This window comes from Amblyomma americanum, chromosome 10 (genome assembly GCF_052857255.1).
Source record: "Amblyomma americanum isolate KBUSLIRL-KWMA chromosome 10, ASM5285725v1, whole genome shotgun sequence".
NCBI classification, from domain to species: Eukaryota; Metazoa; Arthropoda; class Arachnida; order Ixodida; family Ixodidae; genus Amblyomma; species Amblyomma americanum.
In genome coordinates this window covers 33718534-33738528 of record NC_135506.1, presented here as the reverse complement: position 1 = coordinate 33738528, position 19995 = coordinate 33718534, and the positions used below count along the sequence as shown (strand labels likewise).

General features: G+C 45.8%; 1 protein-coding gene across 1 annotated transcript; it reads left to right on the top strand.

Moving 5' to 3' along the window:
• The first annotated feature begins 4659 nt into the window (after window positions 1-4659).
• On the top strand, window positions 4660-16720 carry Nse1 (SMC5-SMC6 complex component Non-SMC element 1). Its single transcript, XM_077638939.1, has 5 exons — window positions 4660-4973; window positions 10934-11145; window positions 11620-11766; window positions 12882-12998; window positions 14265-16720. The coding sequence occupies exons 1-5, from the start codon at window positions 4859-4861 to the stop codon at window positions 14385-14387; spliced, it is 714 nt and encodes a 237-aa protein (XP_077495065.1). The 5' UTR covers window positions 4660-4858; the 3' UTR covers window positions 14388-16720.
• The last annotated feature ends 3275 nt before the right edge of the window (window positions 16721-19995 follow it).

The window sequence follows — 19995 nt, the reverse complement described above, 5'->3', positions numbered from 1 at the left end:
ATCGACCGACAGTGCTGCCAACCTCGAAAGCCACTTCACCCCCAAATTTTCACTCAAACTTCCCTAGATTTCTCTAGATCCGAAAAAAATATTCAGGCATGGAAAAAAGGTGCGTAGTTGAATTGTGAACTCCTTTATTTCGCAGAGACCCTCTTACCACACTTTGGTAGCAACTTTGAATACAATAACACATTGATTTCCCATGCAAACTCGCGTACCACGTGATCACGGGTAAAGAAAACATTAGTTAATATCACAGCCTAATAAATCCTGGCCTAAGCCCTGAAATGAACGAAAATCTCGCAGTGAACACTTACGCTCACCGGCTGCAGTCAAAAAGCGAGGGAAAATCCACTTTGTGCCCAAATGTTGGTGTGAACAAACAAACGCTAAAACACAGGACACGTCATTCGGGTGGCATCCCGACTGAGTTTCACTCCTGCATATACATTTCTTTTTTCATGAGGTCAATTAAGCGTTCTTTCACTGCAAAGTCATAACAGTTGGCCCCTCTTAGAACCCGCTTGGCGTGAAGCGTAGCTGCCAGGGTTTGCGTCACCAAGCTGTTTCTGGTCTTTGTTTTCATCGGGTTGATCTGAGAGAAAACTCTCTCCACTGTTGCACTGGAGTGCGGCAAACAGAGAAGCTTGTAGACGAAGTCGCTCAAGAGAGTGGACATTGGGCTCCCGTCTCCTTGCCTGGCGTCTCTCACCCGTTTCCAAAAGCGTTGAAAGCTCGGTCTGCCGGCAGGTCTATTTCTCTATTGCGGAGCAGTCTCCATTCTGCGTCAATTTTGTTCATTTCTCTTTCTGGCACCAGAGAAGGGAATGATGTGGCAAGTGGGGCTATTGAAGAAATCCGCTTTTCGATGACAACTTGCGGGTCGATTGCCTTCAGTATGTTCATCTGGACGTTGTCCAATGGGATTCTGGTTAATATCTGGCTTGCCGCTTCAATATAAAATTCCAAACATCTGAGGCGGAAGTTATGAGTAATGGTTCGGTCTATGCCGTGAGGTTCCGACAGTGCCGACATCACTTTTCCGCCGAGGTATATCTCCTCAAGAGGTATGAAGTTCTGTGGGTCTCTGTACGGTACACGCTCCAAAGGTACATCCCGCAAACAGATCGGCTTTATGTCACGCTGAGTCGAGGGCATCTCCTTTGTGACCGAGACCGCTACCCCCACACGCTCTAAGGGTGTCTGGGAGTGCACGCAAAAGTGCGCGAAGTGGTGACACACGCCTGCGAGACTTCATATGAAGTCGCCTAAGCGGTTGTGAAAGAGCAACGACTCTTTCTGCTTGCATCCGGGTCGAGTTGGTCCTCAAAAAGACTAACCACTTCACCTTCAACTGGCGAGTCACGGGGACTGGTTCTAAGGAGACTCGTCACGAATTTTTCTACGGAATTTCCCCGGAACCCAGCCAAGAGAGTCCAACCTAGACCAGCCCTTCCAACAAGCAGCTCACCCTTAGTTTGAAGTCCTGAAACAATTCGTTTGTAATTTCCTCTCTCTGCTCGATTGAATTTTTTAACTGTTATAATTGCGTTCTCATTTGATGTTACTGCTTGTATCGTTGTCCTAATTGCCCTCTTTGTATGTTTAAATATGTTTTACTAGATCTGTTTTTTTGAACCTCTTTCCATGGCATTGTTCTTGTATTTTCCTATGTACGAAGCCTTCCCCTCCTTACGTAATACCCTCAGAAGGGGCGGGGCCTTAAGGGAAAAATAAATGATGATGATGATGATGATGACGTGATGACGAAGAATGTGCGGTGCAGAATGACTGGAGTAGCAAAGTCAATCTGCTCCTCTGAAGCGGAGAAAAAAGCAGAATCCACCGTTCTCGCCGGCCTACAGAAGAATGGCTACACACGTGGCTTTATTCAGCGCGTTGGTCGCCAGTCAAGCTCAGAGGACAGGGGGACCATCTAACAATGAGACAACGAAACGCGCGTGTTGTGCTTCTATATGTGAGGGGAACCAGCGAGGCACTCGCACGCATTCCGAGAAAACATGGAATCGACATAGGCTCACGAACCTGTTTCGACAACAAGCCGCTTCTTGCCACGACCGAAAAACCGTGTCCCAGAGAAAAACAACCAGGTGTCGTTTATAAAATCTTATGCTCAAAGTGCCCGGCACCATATATTGGCGAAACAAAAACCTCCACCAAAGAATAAGGCAACACAAAAATGACATCCGGCAAATGAATTCAGAATCTAACTCCTTCGCCGAACACTGCGAGCGCGCCGACCACAGGATAGCCTTTGAGGAGGTGAGCGTCTTGGCCGTGGAGCCAAACCGATTCAAGAGGCGACTGCGGAGTCATGGCAAATCCGGCTCACAAAGGTGTCGATGAATAGCACTCCAGCAACACTCTCCTCCGCGTACGTTAGTGCATGGACTGCGCCACGCGCTAACAAACGGAGAACGAAGGCAGCAACCCGCTGCTTCTGGCACACTTTAGTCACCCCTGAAGAAGAGACCGCGTTGGTCCAGAAACCTTGGCTAAAGTTAAAAATATGGGTTGGCGTCAGTTTCCTCTAAACACACCCAACTACCTTCAGCCGTGATTTCGAGGAATCGTGCTTCTTGGACAGCGTGCTTCTGGTACTGCTAAAGTTAGACTGTTCCAGGAACCGACCAGGAAATTCGAAGCAAAGGAAGCGTCCCAACTTTTGCCTGGGCAGATGCGCCATCGACTCTGTTCAAGGGCGGTGGCCAGACTTGTTTATTAACGGGTAAAGAAGGCGGGAACCGGAGACAAACCCTATTTCAGGGCGCCCCTCCGCCTTACCCATCGAGTCTCTACCAGCGCTTCCCTCATCATCTCTGTACAGTCCGTGCATTTCCTTCACCATGTAAATAGAATGTCTTGTTGTCCCCCCAAAGTCTCCCTGAGTCCCGTCATCCTCGTACCTACTCCCGGCCCGACCACGCCACCTCGATCCCAACAACGCTTTTCCCTCGTGCACATGGCGCATAGCCAGATTCTCAAAATCAAGGTGGTGAAGAAACAGTGAATAAGGAACCGATTCACATCGAAAAATAAAAAAGCCCATGCGGAAAGTAAAATTTCCCTAGATTACAACAAAAATCCCTTTTCCCCTAAACAAAGTTCAAATTCCCTAGATTTAGGGGAAAATCCCTAGGGTTGGCAGCACTGTCGACCGAGGAAGTAGAAAGAGCACTTCCGGTCATGTGGCACAGTTCCGTGCAGTTCGTTCTAGTGCAGCTTGGCACTGGCTGGGTCCAAAACGAATGGTCGAGTGCAGGCCTGGTCGTCTGCTAGCCTTTCCCCCCAAAACCAATTATTATTATTATTAACTGAGTGCCAATACCAGTTGTTGGGCGAGTTGGTGCTCTGTGCTGTGTCCCTTCTCCGTCCGTCTGTCGCGCTATTATAGATCAACTGAGTGCCGCCGTCATCAGCGGGCGCCAAAATTCCGAACCTCGTGAATTTTTCAAGCAGAAAATAGCAATGAAGTGTTGCCATGAGCCAGCCCCAGGAAATCATCGTTTCACAGAAAAAAATAAAGTAGTAAACAGACTATTTGTGAACATACGCGCTGAAACGTGTGTCCACACGGCTTGACTTGACCGCTTAAGTTCACAAGTATGTCGCAACAGTTACTCACTTCCTCCTTTCAAAAAAGAACTGTCATCATATAATTGAGATAGATTAGTCATATCATCATCCCTTGCACTATACTGACACTTTCGCAAACCGAATACGAAACTGGTGCAAGAAGTGTAGTTTAAGTATCTTCGATTTGGTTGCACCACGGCCTCCTTTTTCGTATGACGAATGGTCGAGTGCAGGCCGGGTCGTCTGCTAGCCTTGGCGTCGCCACTAAATTGCAGCCAGCAGCGTGGCGCCCAAATCAACGGCCGCCAACATCCCGAACCGCGTGAAGAATTTTCAAACAGCACATCGCAGCGAAGTGTTGCCATGAATCAGTCTCGATGCAACCTTGCGGCAGCTAAGCGAAACGCACGTGTGTTCTTTTACTGAACACGACTGAGGTGCGCGCGCGCCGACTTGCATGCTAAGCGGTTGTTGCAACAACGTGCATCATGCGCTGCATGCACGTGTTTACTTTTTAGTTAACATAACCGGCTTCGAGTACTAATATAACTTTATTAGTAGAAAGGATCGATAGACGCCGGTTACGGGTCCGTCGAGAGCACGATGGTCGAGAGATGCAAGGTGCCGGCGATGGCCGCCGTCCCCACCTCCGTCGTCGCCTTCTCGGGTGGCCACTCACGTTCCATGAGAGTCGGCGGGCCCGTGTGAGGCACTGTTGTCATCGACGAGTGGAATAATTTGAGTATGCAAGGCAGCAATGTGGGCTAGTTGGTTATACATTTTGGTTTGAATAACGCGCTACACACTAACAAAACGACACCGGATTTGTCCTGTGTCCTTCGTTCCGGTGTCGTTTTGTTAGTGTGTAGCGCGTTATTCAAACCACAATTTGAGTATGTCCGCCGTTTATCGCAAAGCGCAAGCCATCGTCTGCTTCCATGGCGGCTGCAGCTGCACCATTTCGGCACCGACCATTGAGGAGGTGCACAACAGTTTTACCTGCACTTTCCTGAACTAGACCTGCACGACGTCTGCACTTTTTTTAAACGAATGGCGTCGTGCAGACGGCGCCATCTTGCACCGCTGAAACGAATGGCGACGTTCAGCACCGCGAGAACCAGTTCACGTAGTGCAGGCGAATCGAACGGACCTACGGCCTCCTTTGTAGATGCACTTGTCCGCAAGTTTTCTCGGCGCGACATTTGCAATATTTGTGACATAGGTCAAGCGAGTTGGCAGCGCTGTTTTGCGGCTGTTCGCGATGTCTAAATATGGGGATCACCACCGCATGTTCGTCCAAATTATGCTTGCTAGAAAAGTACTCTACCTACGCGAGCTCGAAGACGTGATCCGCCGCTGCCACGCAAAATATTCAGGTAAGAATTCTGTCTGGATCCAGCACGCCAGCTGCCGGCCCGAAAGACGCGGGTTCGATCCCGGCCGCGGCGGTCGAATTTCGATGGAGGCGAAATTCTAGAGGCCCGTGTACTGTGCGACGTCAGTGCACGTTAAAGAACCCCAGGTGGCCGAAATCTCCGGAGCCCTTCACTACGGCGTCCCTCATAGCCTGAGTCGCTTTGGGACGTTAAACCCCATAAACCAAACCAAACCAGATAAAAAGTGCCAGTTTACATCTGCGGAATCGGATACCGGTGCCCCAAGCTGCAGAGGCTGCCCTCGCTTGCGTTATGCTTGTGGTCGTAGACGTACCACAAAATTATAACGAAGTCGGCTTTCTCGCATAAGCCAGGACATTTCCTAGCGCGAGGCAGATATGAAAGCTTGCGTTATTGTTATTGACTTTGCGTGATCACAGCCGATCTGGATGGATGGATGGAAGGAAGGTAGGAGCGTCCCCTTTGAAACGGTGTGATGGCAGTTGCCACCATGCTCAGCTTTTTTTCCCTTTATTTTTGTTTAACTGTGTTCCGGAAGAGAGTATGCATACGATTGTCGCCTGCGACACTGCGAATTCCGTCGGTCTGCGACTGGGGTGGGCCGTCGGTCTAGTCGGCGGCTTGCAATAGAGTTTCGTCCGGTTTGTATTCGGTCGCAGCGTCGGTGTGTTCGCTCTGCGACTGACCAATGGGGAGCGCCGAGACGGCTGCGACGTGCGGTCACGTGGGAGCTGTTGCCGCGGTGGACGCAGAACTGTTTATTCTAATCAAAACATACGAAATAATGCATTGCATCTAAAGATACGCTGGCCTAACATCGTCAACACATTTCTGTCGCGTTTAATCATGGGTTGCTTATGCAAACATCTGGCAACCTTGCCCCCTAGAAACGTTGCCCCCGATCAAATTCGCTCTCACCGCGCCGTAAAGGAAGGGATAAAGGAAGAAAGAAGTGCCGTAGTGGAGGCTCCAGAATAATTTCGACCACCCGGGGACCTTTAACGTGCACCGACATCGCACAGCACACGGGCGCCTTAGCGTTTCGAAAATGAATATTGGTTTTTGGGGAAAGGAAATGGTGCAGTATCTGTCTCGCATATATCGGCGGACACCTGAACCGCGCCGTAAGGGAAGGGATAAAGGAGGGACTAAGTTAATTGAAGGGGTCATACTCCTACGTGTTTCGGAGGGCCGCAATAATATCCTTAGTCCCTGTCAAATTGATTTCCGTCAAAAATGTTCCATATCGGCTGCTCACACCGATCTTGAGTCGCATTCGTATTGCGCGGCAACAAAAAAATGCATGCTGAGTTCGTGACATTAGATGTAGCCAAAGCTTATGACAGCGTGGAACACTACGTGTTATTGCGAAGATTACATACTCTGCAGTTTCTGAATTACTTGCTTGCATGGATATGCAAGTAACAGTTCCTCGAAAACACGTTTTTTTTGTGTACTAATAGGTGTCAATTCTGGAAGATATAAACAATCCAGAGGTGTTCCACAAGGGGCTGTCCTGTCACTTGTGCTATTTAATATTCTAATGAGCTCTATTCCCAGCCATCAACACATTTGCACGTACGTCTATGTGGACGACGTTGCATTTTTCTGCTGCAGCTGACATTCAATCTCTTTATGTGCACCTGCAATCGTACCTGATTTAGCTTGAAAGTTGGTTGTGTGACATCTCTCACCTTAAATGTGAACAAGTGCGCTGTACCTGTTTTTCAAGTGAAAGATCCTGTTCATCTGTCTCTCATTTAGCAGCGACAAAATATTCAAGTTAAGTCATTAAAATATCTTGGTGCCATTTATGATGACAGCCTCACATGGCGCCTCAAGGGGCTCGTGCTGTGGGCAAGTTGCGTAGATTAAGTAATCCCCGGTCTGGAATGCAGAGAGATGCACTTTTGCTGATTTATGTTCTGCATGTCCGACCAATTTTAGAATTTGGATCTGTGCTGTTTTCTGGTACAGCTGCTTACAGAATTTGCCCGCTCATTCTTTTGGAGCGGGGAGTGCTTCGGTTGTGCCTTGGCCTCCCCAAATTTGTGGCCAATAACGTGCTTTATCTTGAAGCCCGTATACCTCCTTTATTATCTAGATTTCAATTCCTAACTGTTCAGACGTACCTAAGGATATATGAATCAGATTTACACCGCTCCTTGTCTGTTTTTTATTGCGAGCCGACTTCCTTTTTTGGAGTCCACTGGCCTAGATTTCATACCCCGAAGGTAGTTATGGTATAAAATTTGCTTGATCCTTTAAATGTTCTTTTGTATAACATCCTTCCGACAAAAAGCAGTGGGTTTTCTGTAGAAATTGTCTATGATGACATTTTCTCGAAAAACGCTAAGCATTTACCACCCCGCATTTTAAATGGATTATTAGAAGACCATTTATAAAGCCTACCTATTAGCTTAACGATAGCTACTGATGCCTCCCAATGTGATGAAAAGGCAGGGGCGGGAATATATTGCCCGCTTCTAGATTAGTCTTTTTCTGTACTGCTTCGTGACTACACCCCAATTTTCCAAGCGGAGTTTCTGGCGGTGGTGCTTGCTCTTCACAAACTAGAGCCATCTTTCTCTTCAGTGGCTATCATTACAGGCTCTCTTTCTTTGTGTTCGTTCCTTGCCCCGGCTGTGGATTCGCCAATCTTGAACACCTTCCCTCCGCATTTGAGCCTTGTTCACATTATGTGGGTGCCAGATCATAGTGGTGCGAGGCCATTGAAGTTGTGGACTGCCTGGCAAAGGCATCCCTCAATGGCCCCGTGCTACCTATTGTTCCAGCTACAACGTACATCACAGCAGTGAGGTTTCGAAGACAGAATTTGTTAAGAATGACAACTGGATCTCTCTTAAAATCTGATGATTACCTGCACCTGAAGTATTCGTGGAGCAGGAAGTCGTGCCATTCAAGGCAGCTTGAGGTATCTCTGTCAAGGCTCCGCTGCCGGATCCCATCCTTAAATTTTTATTTGCACAGGTCTGGGTTGGCGCTTAATCCCATCTGCGTATTCTGTGGTGAGCACGAAACCATAAACCATTTTTTGTTGTTTTGTTGCCGCCACACTATGATGAGAAGACGGTTTTTAGAGAAGCCACTACAACATCATGGCCTTTGTTTGAGCAGCCCAATCACATTGTTGTTTGCAGCCACCATACTTGGCTACAGCCACTAGTCTGTTTTTACCGCCGTCCAAAATTTTTTAATGGAATCAAATCGGCTACCTTGGTAACTTTTTTTTTCAATATTATTTTTTTTCTTACAATTATCATTATCATTTAACCACTCTGCTATTAACCTCAGTGTTGACCTCCTGCGTGCGTTATGCATTTCCCGTTTCATTTCGCTGTTCCTTTTTGTTTACTTCTTCCTTCCTCAGCATTCATTTTATTTTCGTCCAGGAAATATTTATCTGAAAAACTCTCTGTGCCCCCCAATTCTTGGCCAATCCCCCTATGTGGTCATGTGCCATTGTATGAGGGTAACAACAACATTTTCGACCACCTGGGGACCTTTAACGTGCATGACATCGCACAGCACACGGGCGCCTTTTGCCTTTCACCTCCATCGAAATGCAGCCGCCACGGTCAGGTTCGAACCCGGGTACTCCTGGTTCGATGGTGCACTTATTTCTAGCAATGTAATTAGGATAAGTTGTTTATGCTGCATGGTTTTATTTGGTTGACAAGTGTTCTGTAATAGCCCGGTTGGACATGGTGACTTTTTACTTTGGCAGTGTGCAGCATTGACAAAATACCAAACGATAAGTGCATGCAATGATGCATGCCTTGCCTAATCACTGTTCATGGGAAATACTGCCAGACTTGAGAAGAGCGCGTGCCACCATCATTTTTAGACCAGCCGTGGTTGGTTCCTCACAACCTCATTAGAATGAGCTGAAAATATGTGAGGCCACTGGGAGAACTTCAGAAGTGGTAGGTGCTTAGGTGTTAGCGTGTTCATGTATACCCAGTGTATAGAAATATAGCTAGGGTGGGAAATTGGCCTCTGTATTTAGCCCTCCTGGACATGGGTGATGTGTAAGGCAATGTAAATGGGGAGCTCCTGTGGAATACCCAAAGATGAAGGTATTGGTTACGAGATAACAGTATTGCTAAGAAAATATACTGAGGTAATGAAGTTGAAATTGCATGGGAAGAGACAAGAAGTGCTGTTCATGATTTATACAATAAATATGGCAAGAAGGTTACAAGAAAGCAATCTAAGTTATAATCACTCATACAGATGGAGTTGCCTTGGCACAGAGGCTCCGAGGTGTAATGTATACGGATGAGATTGTGCTGTCCTGCTCTGTATGACTTGCACCGCTCCGAAGTGATCCAACGCAGGTTTTCGCTTTGCATTAAATCGGTGCACCTTCACACAGAGTACCGAGCTTGCACGACCATTCAGTGTTCTTTGCTCTTTGCACTGATGACTAAATGCATCCATTTTCTGTGCCACTGAGTTCGCACTGCTTTGTGAACTGAGCTCCTCACAAAGACCCTGCACTGCAGCTCATATTGAGCATGATACTGTTGTTAGCTGATAGCCAGAAAGATTTACAGACTTTGGTTAATACTTGTCGAGAAGGAGACGCTCTAGGCTTCACTTTTAGTGCCATTAAATCAGGTTCGGTGATATTCAACGATTCCTCAGATCAGGTGCTTACAATGCAAAGCCATGAGACACCTTAGCTGGTCGAATACAAATTATCTCATGGTATGGGTAAACAAAGGGCAGATATACTTGGAAAAGCACAACAAGATTACTAGGGCTAAAGGGCAAAGAGATGCTGCAATAATGAAGCATACAGCATTATGGGCGTCCAACTGGTATGAAGTACTGAGAAGTATTTTTGGAAAGCAGTAATTGTGCCAGGGCTTATGGGAATGTGGTTTTGTGCCCAAGGGCAGAAGTTCAGTTTGGGCTAGAAATAAATTAAAGAGCTGTTGGCAGATAAGCACTAGATGTCCATGGCAAAACCACAAATGAGGCTGTACAGGCGGGCATGCATTGGACATCATTCAAAGTACGGGAAGCTTAAACTAAAACATTATATGAAGAACGCCCGAGTAAATTGGATGATAACAGGTGGGCAGTGGAGGTATTTAAGCACGTGTACAGAAAGAGCATTGACTCACATTGGCGGGAAGTATGCAGGAAACCAGGACAGAGAACTAAAGAGCTTTAAGCAACAGGTCAGAAATGCAGAGGGTAAGAACTGGATTAATTCAGTTGCAAAAAAGCTTAAAAGCAGACAAAATGGAAAAGGAGGGAATGTGTTGGTATTAATCCAGATGTTGACATAGGCAGTCACTCTTTCTGACGCCCTAGGGTTTAGAGATAACTAAGGTAATGTGAATAAATCTGTAGTAGATGTTAGCAAAAAGTGATTGGAAGATTAGTGGCTGACGTTACAAGTTCAGAATTAAAAAATGGTCAAGCATAAAAGTCAGTACAATTTACATTTAAAGAAAAATGGTGAATTTATAGATAATACTGTTAGATTTGAGATTGATTAGAGAAATGTAAAGAGCAAGTGATACCGAGCGTGGTAGCACCTGCCATCCCCCCATTTCAAAAGGGACGCTCCTAACATCCATCCATATCTTCCATGTTTCCCGCTAACAATGATTAGGTTAGTACAGGAACCGGTCACGCATCTTCATTGCGCTTGGAGGCACTGAAGTTGATGTCTTCGAGGGTCTTCTTGACCGGAGCGGGCTTGCTCGCAACCTCTGTGTTTTGGCAACAGCATTGATTGGAGGGCAGTTAGAATGTTTGTGTGTCTAAAATTTCACACTTAGTGCAAGTTTCCATGAGCATTGCATGCTCTCTCTGCTCTGGGTTTGACCTGGTCATGCAGATATGACTTTAAAGAGAAGCTAAAAAGAAGCTAAAAATGACTTCTTCTCATTTTTCAGTTCCGTGCTTTGCTCTGGACAGCCAGCAGCAGCTGGCAAAATTTATATCCGGCATAAATTCAGTGATCTCTCCATTTCATATGAGAATCAAAGGTGGTGTGTCTGAAGAAGACGGCTCCCATTTCTATGTGCTCCTGAACACGAAGGATGGCGCACTGTCAAAGTGTGCGACAAAGTTCTCTCCAAATGAGATGAAGTTTTTAAAGAAATTGGTAAGATCTTTAGTTATCTGGCCTCTGCTCAAACATGTTGGCATGCTCATATGACATAAAGGCACACCATATAGCAGCATGCATGTCTTCAGTTAGTTTTGCTGAAGTTATTGTGTTCTTTTCAAAAAGAAATGACCATCATTTTGTTGCTAAAACAATACCTTATTATACTTTTGATGAATGATCCATTCCTGTATACCGCAGTGTCGTAAACTTCTGCTGCAGGATCTTAGTGTTACACAAGCTGCCTCAAACTGTAGTCAGAGATTCATACTTTCCCCACAAATGCAAAGAAAAGGTTCTGCTTATAGCCTGCCTACTTCAGCTGCATGTAATGTTTATCTGATTCTTACTCACAAAGTCGTTACGAGGCTTATTATGAACTGAAGGTGCTTTTGCACCTGAAACTCTCAGTGCAGTTCTTCTTTTGCTGCAGACTTGCCCTTGCTGCTAATTCTCTGATGTGACTCACAGGTTTTGAAAATTGCTGAATCCGACAACGGCAGCGTGATGTCTGCAGATGCGCTCCGTATTGTTTACGAAGACAATGAGGCAACCCCCAGGCTCAATGCAGTTGAAGATTTCTTGAATCGAATGGCCGAGCTTCGCTGCTTGGTCCAGGTGAGCAGGTTTGTTTCTAAGCTGAAAAACAAGTGTTTCAGTAGCACCAAGACTTATAACAAACAAATATGAAACATGCTCTTCTTCCCCTGTTCCATCACTTCATCACCTTGTCCCCTCTGGGCCATTGTGTCTTTGTTCCTCTGTGATTTTCACAGCACAAAATTCTTTCTAAGTCAATGCACTGTCTTGGAACATTCATACAGTGCAGCAGAAGCTGCACTAGTGAATCAGCAGCAAACAAACATGCACGTCCTTGACAGCCTTCTGTACTGTGTGAATCTCTCTCTTTGGCCTAAAATTCACAATGGACGCCGGTTGTAATGTGTAATTGGCCTCTTCCATGGTGTACTTAAATCTTGACTTCAGAAAATGAAACATTGGTTACACAACTTTGTCATCACAGATTAAGGAAGCATTTGTATGACTTCCACCTCCACGAGTGTGGTCTTGATCTGCCTGCTAACAGGAGAGCTAGTGGCTTGTTTTGTGGCTTCCAAGTCCTAGAGACTTTTGTCCCCGACTGTACATTTTATTATATCTCAAAAGCGCGTTCTTGTAAACCAAAATATGTGCCTGAGTAAAGATATGCCATCTGCGTCGTTTAAGAGGTACAAAAGCAGTGGCACTTGTGATTCTTTGAGATGCCCCTTTAATCACAATTTATCTGATGTTTTAATGAATTCCAGTTCCGTGTGACAGCACACTTGACAGGCAGTCACACCATCTTTCGTGGTGTAACATCATGCTCCTCGTTAATTGGTCCAGAACCTGTAACATCACATCATCACCGACCAATGGGAATTTTCGTTCTCTCACCCTTGAAGTTGCTGCTGAATGTGCACTGTAATGCTATCACGTAAATATTTTTCGTTCAGGGCGCATTGCCCCATGATATGCTTTTCAAATTGCTGGTTTACTGATATTGTCAGTATGCCTGTGCACAGTGAGATATTTTTGGTGATTTAAATTTTCGTGTGCTAATATAGCCTCTGCTGTTATTTTGCTTTCGAATTAGTGTTTGCAGTAAACTCTGAATGTTGAGTCTGTTTTTCTGCATTCAGATTTCTTGTCACGACAGCTGAAGTGAATCTGATTTTGTCATGCGTTTTTAGAAAGATGGAAAAATATCCCTTGGGCCAGTGGCACAGCTTGAATTGGTGCCGTACCTTAAGGAGCAACTGAGTGGTGAGCTGCCCACATGCCATGTATGCAGACAAGTTTGCATTAAGGTAGGCGTCCAGATAAGTATTTGCAGGTCCTTGGTTTTAGTGTTTCTATGTAATATCTAAATAAACTAGAAAGCTAAGTTGTTGAGAAATTTAAATTTCTGAATGCTTTCTTCATTTCTGTTAGCTGAATTTTTACTTCTGTTAGATGAGGAAAAGTGGGTTGGCCAACCTGCACAGGAAGGGGGATGGGAGGGAAATAGAGTATGAAAAAGGGAAAGACGGAGATGAAGGAGACAAGAATCCAATTAAGGATTCTCGTCTTGTGTGTGGAACTTGAAATTGCTTCGACTGTTGCGGGAGACCCAGCATAGGCCTGTCATCAGCAAGTGCGACGTAGCCTTCATATTTTTCAAAACTAAACTAAACCATATTGCAAGTGTTCACCTGGGGAACAGCTGAAAAAAAAAAAAATTAAAAGAGCAGAGCAGGTTGCCTTATACTCAGATGAATTGGGAAAGAGTAGTCAATCAAAAAACCCCTTATTGCACTTATCACAGCCCGTCTTAGTAGTTTAATTGTGAAATTTGTAGCGTCTTCCAGAGATGGAAGATTGAGTTCTGATAGTAAGGGAGTTTATGTGTATTACCCCATGGGCTCCATCTAGAGCTCATCTTGACATTTCAGGCACTGCCATCATTCTTTTCATTGTGTGGTTGCAGAGAGGCATTTACTGCCTTATTGGCAGCAACCACACAGCATGTTCAGCTATGGTTAGTTTGCTCTTTGTGTACTTATTTGTCGCACTGAAGACATAGATTTTGCTGACATAGTTTCCTTGCTTTTAAATTTATTCATCATCCACATGTGTACGTTAAGTTCCAGTGCTTATGGAAAAACCTGTAATGACCCAAGCAACTGAAAAGCTGGACGCTCACAAAGCCCTACCCTATCTTCCTGATCAATGGCTGTCAGCCTTCCTTTGCTAATATACATTTTTTCAATTCACCACTCATTTGTGTAGAAACCTGCAGATCGATACGACTGAGCATATTATATTTAAAACTCATTTTCTCTTGCATTTTGCAGTTCCTTCACTCCTCTTTGTAGCAGTAGCTGTGTGGGTGACTTTTTCTGGGGTGCATGCCGTAGTGAGTGGTAGGCCTAAGCTCCCATTTTCGGGAGCATTTCTTTTATTCTTATTCTGTGAAGAAATCCAGCATAGTAATGCATGCTTGTTCACTTCTGAACAGTGAACTGACCTTAGTTCTGAGGCTAATTGAGCACACTGTAATGGTGTCGCCATTTCCTTGCTTTTGTTGTTTGCAGGGAGAGTTGTGCCCAAACACAGGCTGCTCGGTCAAACTTCACCTGCACTGTGCGACCAGTCGGCGCCAATCAAGCCTATCGACGTCCTTCTGCTGTCCAAGATGCGAGCAAGTGTGGAAATGATAGTTGCATTGTGTGCCAGTTTAGCTAGTCACTGTTAATGTCGGAATGCTTCACTGTGTGCCCGATGACCATGTGACACACATCCACATAGTGGTTTGTGCTGTAGATTTCGGAAGGGCAGTTTTCAGGTCAAAATGAAATTAAATCCAGTTTTTCTGTAACTCTCTCGGGGTCCATAAATTGGGAACAATCTGGTTTTACCTCAAAACGAAGAGAGCCGTACTGATACTTGAACTATATTTTGGACTTAGGGTACATTGGATGAACTTCCCAAATTTTTAATGGCTACTGTAAGGCCGCCCCTCTTTTCCAGCTGCATACCTTTGCAGAAAGCAGGACGCGGCACACGCGGAAACTGCTCCCGAGTATAAGCGAGAGCCCCCCGAGTACAGACGGGAAACGAAAATGGTCGCTTGACGCACGACCTCCCCCCCCCCTCTAACGACATGGGCTATCGCCGGGAAGGCACCCACAGCTTCCCGCCGTGCCTCGTGAACCAAGAGCGCATTCCCAGGAGGGCCGTGACGGACACCTGTCATGGCGAACAGGCAGTGCTCACCAAGAATGTGGGAAGACAGGGGCGATTCTTAATCTGGTTTCCGGAGCGACAGACAAACCCCTTCATGCTTATTAGCTGTGTCCCGCCGTCGGTAGCGCGGCAGCATCGTGGGCCCTTTCGCCCCCTCCTCTGTTGCTGACCGGCGACGCGGACCGATGGTGGGTGGCGGTATGCATGCCTGAGGCAAGGATTAGCTCCGAAGGGAGAGGGTGTGGATACTCTCACTTGAGAGAGAGTGGTGGCGTACTTGTTTTTTATTTAGTTTGTATTGTTTACAAGACTCTGGGTTCGAGGCTAAGCCCAACCCATGGGGTTGTGCCCATCTCTCATGTTATTTTTGATTGGAGAATTGATGCTTAGGGCGGGCCACTGAAAATGACCGCCCTTAGTCTTTTGTTAATCAAGTGCTTAAAAGCGCATGTAAACGGATGCAGTCCAGTCCAGTCTGAGCTGGGGCTCCATGCTTAGCATGTAACGTGATGCTACTTAGGCTCTAACCTGCCCGGTCGATGAGTAAAGTAGCGCAGTTTGTTCTTTTGTAAATTCAGTTCTGCTTTTTCCAGTTTAACTCTCTGTATGTGTATGCTGTAAATATATTCTCTGCTGTCATCATCTACAAGCTCGCCTCCTGTTCATCTTCCAAGCCGAACGACACTAGAGGAAGGGTATGTGAACCATCCTCGAAGAAACGGACAACCTTTGAAATTCTACTGCTACCCCACATTGTTTCAACTGCATTTGCAAGCACTTTGTTTCTGAATGCTTCATGTATTGTCAGAAGCAAAATTTACCAAAGCCCCTTCCACCAGTCTCGACACCAGAAGTGCATCATCAGATGGCACCCGCATGGTTCAGAACTTGGGGGGGGGTTTCGGTAACTTTTGTTTCCGATAATACAACACAGTGCATTTATGTGAAAACTAGCAGATTTCTTCTTATTCTGAGCAGTTTAGGAGAATTGAAAGTGCAAATTAAGATCAGAGACCAAAAAATCCAGGAGCATGTAGCTGGATGTGAGCTAGCTAGGTGGGAGTAGCGGCAGCTAGGCGGGAGTAGCTGCTGCAGGTGGTGAAGGTGCAAGCCACGTTGGCCGTGACACCACCTTAAGCAGGCATCGAGATTGTACGACACTGGGGCTTCGCCCTCGAGGGGCGCAGCGGGGTTTACGAAGCTTCTCCCAAGCGAACACCCCTAATGAAAGCCGGGCGCCAGGCTGGGGGCCGCTTGTACCCATTTTTACCGGTGGATGTCCGGCGGTGGGTTTCGAACCGACCACCTCCCGCAGCCGAGACGGGCGCCCAAGCCACTAGGCCACGGCTGCGGTGTGAGGCTGAGTTCAAGGCACCCCAGCGAAAAACATTGTCGGTCTTAAGTCGTCGTTAATCTATAATAAATGTGTGTCTTATAGCTTGGACATTGTCAAACCTCGACAGCAACCTCAGCAGACAGTTACAAAAGTTGGAAACAAAGAAAAAAAAAAAGGCTAGGAGAGAGTGTGACTGTTCTTACAGATCATGAAGAATGTGCACCATCATCATGGCAAACAAGTCCCTCCCTCATTATTTCACACATCATTTGTTGCCTTTTTTCTCTATCAATGCTTGCTTTGCCTCGTGCAACGCTGCGTTATTTTGGCAATGTTGATGCACTAGCCATGGTAGGGCACTGCTGTTGCCAGTCTGTAAAGCATCTGTAGGGCTGTCACTGTCGCCATGCTGTAGGGCATGGCTAAGATGTATATTGTGACCAAAAAAATAAAGCTTTCATGGCTTCAGTTATACTTTTCTTACAGCATTTATGATGGCAAGCACTCCTCCTGACCTTTCCCCTCCATGGTGGTGATTAAAAAAAGTGGCTGCGGCTCGATTTAGCTGTGGTTCATCTTTACTGTTTCAAGACTTCAGCGAGAGCAAGTCACGCGATGCATCGCATGCCACAAGTGCAAGAGCGAGCGTCCGGAGCAGCGGTCAGCGCTGCGGCGGACGTGACTGCCAAACGCGCGAGCGTATTGCGTGACACATCACATGCCACAACTGATGAGGAGGAGCGGCCGAGCAGCAGCCAGAGCAGCGGCGGACTTGACTGCCAAGCTCATAGCTATGGCGTCGATGAAGAAGAAGACCAAGGCACCTGCCACGCATGATTCTGCACGTGCAGCGCGCCTCCTGTTAGAAGTCAAATCAAAGAGCTAGTTGACCTTCAGTCTAGAGTGTGCGCAGAACCGTTTGAGACGTGGAGCTTTTCGCTCTAAACGTCCTTAGCAGAAGTGTAGCACAAAGACTTCTTTCTATAATTTGAGCATGTAACAGAACATTTGCACATGTAACACGCTCTCGACAGCTGTTGGTGTTTAGGTGTAAAAAAACTAGAAAGAAGCCTTTGTGCATCTTACGTGCATGAATGGTAACACTGTAGTCTTTGATACATGGACATGAGTCATGCATCTGCCACCTTTTTATGAGTGAGCGCAGTACCGTTTGAGACAATGGGCAGAGGTACTGAGGATTTGTGCATGCAACTGCAGGAAGGAGACTCGGAGGGAACGAGAAGGGGGGGGGGGTATTAAACTGTGAACCATGAAAATAAAGGACTGTGCCTGAAGAGGAAAAGGTCTAGGTCATCATGCCTGACCCAAGTATGTGGTGAACACAGGAACACTATCACGGACGAGATTTGCTGCAGCTAAAAGAAAAAGCGAGATCATTACGACTGATAAAACATTAAATGCAGGCTCTCAACTTTTTTTTTGAAATTTTATTCACGGATATTGCACTACGCTCATCATGCTCTCGTTTCTGCACTAAACACTTGTAAAGCTGTAAAAACTTCAGCTAGAATGTTTTATTTTTGTCTTCTATCAGAGTTTTGACAAGCATAGTTCATGCAACTCTAAAACCAGTTCTTAATTCAAAGCTACAGTTTCAAGAGTAGTATCTAAATTTTTTAATACAGTTAAAGCTCAATTTAACAAAGTGAAGAGCAGCCACTAGTTATTTCTCTGGCCTTCGTAATCTTAAATTGTAACGCAGTGGCGCTCAAAAGTTATTATGGCATTGCATATGCCGACAACCTGCGCCTGTGCATTTGAAAAGGTCCGCAAAAGTGGCCCACATCGCTTGTGCATGAAAACGCCATATGGCAAAATGGATTTGAAGCCAAGGTGGGAAGCGCTGCCAACTGTAGAGTCCTTTGTTCTGTGCAGTGGCGCAGCTTGCAGCCCCGTCAGAACAAAACCATGGCTGTGACTTCGGCGCTTGAATGTTACCGTTCGCACGCTGCCAACAAGCTGGGAGATATCGTAGGGAAAATAAGTCCAAATCAGCTTTCTTTTTACTCAATTATTCCCAGAAAAAATTTGTTAAATTGGTTTGTTTGTTTTGTTATTTTGAGTTACTGAGAACGTTGAACCCAATTGGCACTTGCCGGGGAATCAAAATTTGTTCGCTAGGCCGGGAACTTTGTAAAATTGGGTTTCATTAGATCAAGTTTTAACTGTAGTGTGCAATTCCAGACTATTTGTGAACACCTCTGCTGCCATGAGTAAACATGCAACAAATCTAAACCAAATTGGCACTGTGGTTGCCTGTTGAGCATGCTTTTGCATCACATGCCGAAGTTGTAAAACCAGATCAGGGCCTGAACAAAAGCTTCCTTTCAAGGTTGCTAGCAAGAAAAAAAAAAACACAGGCAATAATATGCATTATGAACAGCCAACTCCACGGCATGCAACTTTTTGTGGCTCTGCTCTCTCCTAACTGTTATTTGACTTGTATTGGGGCTTTTAAGTCACCCCCACAGTATCCACCAGCGGGAGGAGAAAAAAAAATGCGAGGCTACTTTAGACTGGATTTGCCATTGCTATACCAATGCACAGTCAGTTTTCTTCAATGCCAGCCTGACTGATGTGAATGTGTATTGGAAGGTTGTATGCAAGAGACAAGGATGGGGAAAGACAAAGCAAACATGGTGAAGCATAAACCTATTCACTACACCTAACTTGCTGTGGTGGCTCACAGCCCTTGGCATTTGGCTACTGGTCCCAAGGTCACGGGTTTGATCCCGGCTGCAGCGGCCACCCTCAGTGAAGATGAGATGCAAAAACGTTGGGGTACTGTGCAATATCGGCACATGTTAAGAACGCCAGGCAGTCTAAATTAACGCTTTAACTGCCAAATTAATTCCCCAAAAACATGCTTAATGCCTGAAAAGTGTTTCAGTGCACTAGCACTTACAGTGAACATTTCCCGCATTTAGCCATTGTGTGTGTGTATTTGTTTGAAGTCTGTTTGTGACAGGTTGCCCACAGGGTTGTGCACAACCTGTCCAGGTGTGTGTATATATATACACCTGACAAGTTGTCAACACGTCACAAGGTTGTGCGACCTAGGTGGCAGGTGGATGATAAACGATGCAGAACAATGGCCACACAGAGCTACAGCACCTAATTCAGATTTGGCCTAATCATGTAAATAGACCGTCATTTCTTTTAATAAACAACTACAGCTCTCGTGTTGAAAATTGCAACCAGTGCAATTGCTGACCATAATTCATCTTTGGTGGTGAGAACAGTGCAACATTGGGCCTGACGAGTTTTACTTGTCATCAGCGATACTGGCACTGTCTCCCAAGACAAGTACAGCTCCAAGTTAGTGGCTAAAGGGATATTCCGGAACCCTCTACTATGATGTCCCTCATTGGCCCATGTGTTGCATTGGGATGTTGCACCCTTGAACTTAAATTTATTCACCACACCAGGTCTGTCTTGCCTTATACCATTATTGCCTTCTTAATGTACTCTTAGTGCAGTACTCATCAATATGCCAAACATTTGGCAACAAAATACACGACTACACATACAACAGAATAACCCTTGAAAGCTATATCATAAAAAAAACTGCTACATACATTGCTAGCCAACTGGCTCTTTGCTAACCTTTATTTTTGGTCGCAAAGGTTGGTGCATAATATTAAGGCAACTATTTGCATTTGCAAGGCCTACGCAAGACAGCTGTTGATAGCTCATGTTCGCTTGATATATGGCACATGGGT